General features: G+C 38.8%; 1 protein-coding gene across 3 annotated transcripts; it reads left to right on the plus strand.

Moving 5' to 3' along the window:
* Positions 1–437: 437 nt before the first annotated feature.
* Positions 438–3,391, plus strand: LOC149385082 (Putative methyltransferase family protein). Of its 3 annotated transcripts, none has more exons than XM_089627195.1 (9): positions 438–591; positions 677–754; positions 857–930; positions 1,012–1,114; positions 1,203–1,253; positions 1,321–1,480; positions 1,574–1,712; positions 1,831–1,936; positions 2,859–3,391. In XM_089627195.1, the coding sequence occupies exons 1-9, from the start codon at positions 459–461 to the stop codon at positions 2,876–2,878; spliced, it is 864 nt and encodes a 287-aa protein (XP_089483321.1). In that variant the 5' UTR covers positions 438–458; the 3' UTR covers positions 2,879–3,391. The 3 variants fall into 3 exon arrangements, with proteins under 3 accessions (XP_089483321.1, XP_089483319.1, XP_089483320.1); XM_089627193.1 differs by lacking the exon at positions 2,859–3,391 and adding an exon at positions 2,006–2,352; XM_089627194.1 differs by lacking the exon at positions 2,859–3,391 and adding an exon at positions 2,006–2,352 and having other exon boundaries at positions 1,831–1,924.
* Positions 3,392–3,663: the final 272 nt, after the last annotated feature.

Below are 3,663 nucleotides of genomic sequence, written 5' to 3' on the forward strand. Positions count from 1 at the left end.
GAATATCTTGGTTGCAAATTGCAGGATAATTTTAATGGTAAATAATATTTAATGTCCGACCTTTCGATAGTAACTATTATTTACCATTGAAAAAAGCAAAACACCTGTCTCTGATTTATCGAATGATTCCATGATTCAAATCCGATGATGAATGATTGAAAAAAATTTGAAATTAACAAACGAATAAAAACGAAGTTTTATGAAGCCAATGACAATTTTAGAAGTATGAGAAATATAGGTTATTTTCCTAAATAAATAGATAGTTGAGCTATAATTTAAAAGTCTCATCTAGGTTAGTTGTTTACAAATCTCTAAATTTTAAGATAAAAATATTAATTTTTTTTTTTATTAAATCATAGGTTATTACGTATATTTTTATCTTATTTAACGGGAAGAAGTATATTAAATATTTTTGGCATCCTTACCATGTCATGAACTTGCCAGGGGAACCCTTAAGAATGGAACAATCGGCGAAGAGCAGGAATGGCGGTGATTTGGCGGAGGATGAGCACGTGATGAGCGAAGTTCACTTGGGCTGCCCGACCGCTCTCTCTGGGCCCCACACTTCCTTCTTCACCTTCTCTCTGGCAAGTGTAACTCACTCGCTCCTCGTCACTCTCTCCTCCCATTTCTGGTTCTTTACATCGATCGAGTGATAAATTTGCTATTTAGCCAGAAATCGAAGCAACTTCCACAACTGAATCGTCGGTCCAGTTGGATGAGGATGGCGATCTCGTCCTCACCAGACGCAAAAGTGAGTGCTTGGATTCAACACCTTCTAATTTAACTGAATATCCCTAAAAGCGAGGCAATTTTTTGCAATGACTCTTTGACAAGTGAGAATGCCTGATTGCAGAGACATCCAGACAGTGTTTCAATGTGGCTATTATGCATAATGTCACGTCGTCTATGCCAAATGTCGGTTTGCAGGTAAGCTTTTGTATTTTCTTCCCACCATTGTTTGTTACAAGATCGATAGAGCGTTTCTGATGATATCATTTCTCGATTCAGGTTTGGAGAGCAGAATTGTTGTTAGCTGATTTCTTGTTGCATAAAATGCTTACCTCGTCTGAACTTGATGGAATCGTTTCCGTAGAACTTGGCGCTGGCACTGGTGCTTTAAAATTTTCTCATAATTACATCTACTCATTTCAATCACCTTTTTTTTGCTGTCGTTATTCGGTTTCTTTTTTTCGTTTTAGGTCTGGCTGGGATGTTACTTGCTCGTGTTGCTAAGACGGTGTTTCTAACGGGTAAGAGAATTGGTTATGGCTATGCGATTTAATCGAGTGTTCTGTTAATTTGGCGCTCTATTTGCAGACCACGGTGACGAGATCCTGAAGAACTGCTCAAAGAATGTCGATCTCAACGCTGACATTTTCAGTAACAAAGCTACTGTACACGTCCGCGAACTCGATTGGATGAATTCTTGGCCTCCCGAAATATGCCTCGAAGAATCCCCCACGTTTAATACCAACAGGTGATATCTCATCGATAGTTTTTGCTTTAATTGGTATCAGCAAATTGTTTACGCAAAGTGTAACTACTGTTCTATTAAATGGCGTTACTTTAGGCATTCTTGGACTTCCTCGGAAGTTGAAGAAGCCCAGGAAGCTTCTTTGCTTGTTGCCGCAGATGTAATTTACAGTGATGACTTAACAGTGGCATTTTTCCAAACTGTTGATAGATTAATGCGTACGGGCTCTGAAAAGGTACATAAAGACCACCTAAGCAAGATGTGTTAATCATTGATGCTCTCGTTCCCGAACAATACTTCAGAGATTACGCTCACTTACCTGACTGAATTCCCTACCTCTCTGAGTGTCTTAGGTGCTGTATTTGGCATTGGAGAAGCGCTATAACTTCAGCCTCAATGATCTAGATGTTGTAGCAAATGGTTACGCACATTTTCGGAGTTATATGGGTAAGAAGCAAGGTAAATGCATGCTGTGAGATATCACACGATGTCTCAATCCGTTTATCTCACTTTCTGTGATCTATGTAGACGACTGTGAAAGCGGTGAGCTCTGTTCAACGTTTGGCTTTGTGGGTGAGCCCGTAGACGTTGCACAAATCCCTCAATATGCAAACAAGTATGAGAGAGGAAATGATATCGAGCTTTGGAAGATAACGCGCAACAAAAAACAGATCCTAAACTAAGCTCTTTATTAGTAGGAAAGCTTGGCTTCCATAATTTGTTTTCCTGGGAACTTGCGTATGCAGTGTGGAAGAGAGTGAATTATCTAAACTTGGTAAAAAAGATTATATAGTTTTACAAAACACAGTAACATGTAATTGTTTTTTACTCGTGATGTAAATTTGTTATCAATATGTGGAAGTATTTTGGCTCGATGAGCATCTGGCCCGAGTATGTTTTTCTTTCCGTTAAAGGCCAAGGCAGGAGCTGGGAAATGAACTTTTTTTTTTTTTCTTTTCTTTTCGAATTATATTAAACCTTGAAAGTCTTATTAGCAACTAGAGGGAGTTCTTGTGCTGTCAAAGCCCCAAAACTACTAGGATTGGCTGCCACTTTCTGGAAGTTCAAACTAAACGAAATTCAATAAAGCTGGAAATTAACCCTAAGGGGTTGGTCTAGTGGCAAGGGCAAATCTCACTAGTTTATTTATCAAATCATGAACGAGTCATGAATATATATTTTTTGGACCTAGGCCGTGTGTAAGATGCTAAATGATAGGATCGTTTAATGTGGCGCCGGAGGGCGTTCATCATTCAAACCGGTCTGAGATCTGCTCGCTCCAAGAAAACCCCGGAAAAAAGGGGTTTAGGAGTAGGTACATCCCCCTTTAAATTTGACTTGGGTGTTGTACCAATCATTCTTATTGATTTTTACATTTCAGAGAATTCCCAAAGAGATTAGCAAGCTTCATGATGTGGATGAACGCTGGAGGAAACCCGAAAAGTCGAACCCAGAAGGGCCAAACTCCCAAACTCAGTCTCGTCAAGGTCAAGCATCAAATGTTCCAGCCGCAGCAAGGAGCTTGTCGAGAATCATATCTATATCGTCCTTGCCGAGTCCGAACATATATTCGAAGAGATCAGGTTTCAACTCATTAACTGTCTAGACAGATAGTATTTAGTATTTAGCACTGCGGTAATTAAGCTCCGGCTTGTCGGAGCTTTAGATTACACTTTTGCAAAGAAAACGTGTCAACCAATCTTCTTTTTGGTAAAGTTTGTCGGTTGTTCTTCGTCTATGAAATATGAGGCAAAAAATAGAAGTGGCGGTTAGAGTCACCACCTCTTATATTCTTCAAATGTTCACGGCGATGTTCCAAACTCTCCATCCTAGAGAAGGCTCAGTGACAAGCCAAGGGCTGTCAGATTGCCCTCACAGGAATAGCAGGTCACCATCTAGAGATCAAGCAGTACGAGGAACTCTATTTACATATATATATATATACTAGTAGAGGATCCACGTGCTACGCACGTGGTGGACATTGTCAAATTGATTTAATAAAAGCAATAAAAAAATTGTGGCTGATGATATATTTCTCTTCGTGATGTCTCATTCCAGCTGCATTAATAATCAAACAACTGATGAATCTAGTGATAAATAATTCTACATTTTGTTTTAAAAATGTAACTATCATTATAAGGGGAAAAAAATTAAAAGCTATTTAAACAAAACTTTCGATAAAATAA

This window comes from Urtica dioica, chromosome 9, assembly GCF_054948205.1.
Source record: "Urtica dioica subsp. dioica isolate 48M chromosome 9, U.dioica_male_clone48M_v1_H2, whole genome shotgun sequence".
In the NCBI taxonomy this organism is placed as follows: Eukaryota; Viridiplantae; Streptophyta; class Magnoliopsida; order Rosales; family Urticaceae; genus Urtica; species Urtica dioica.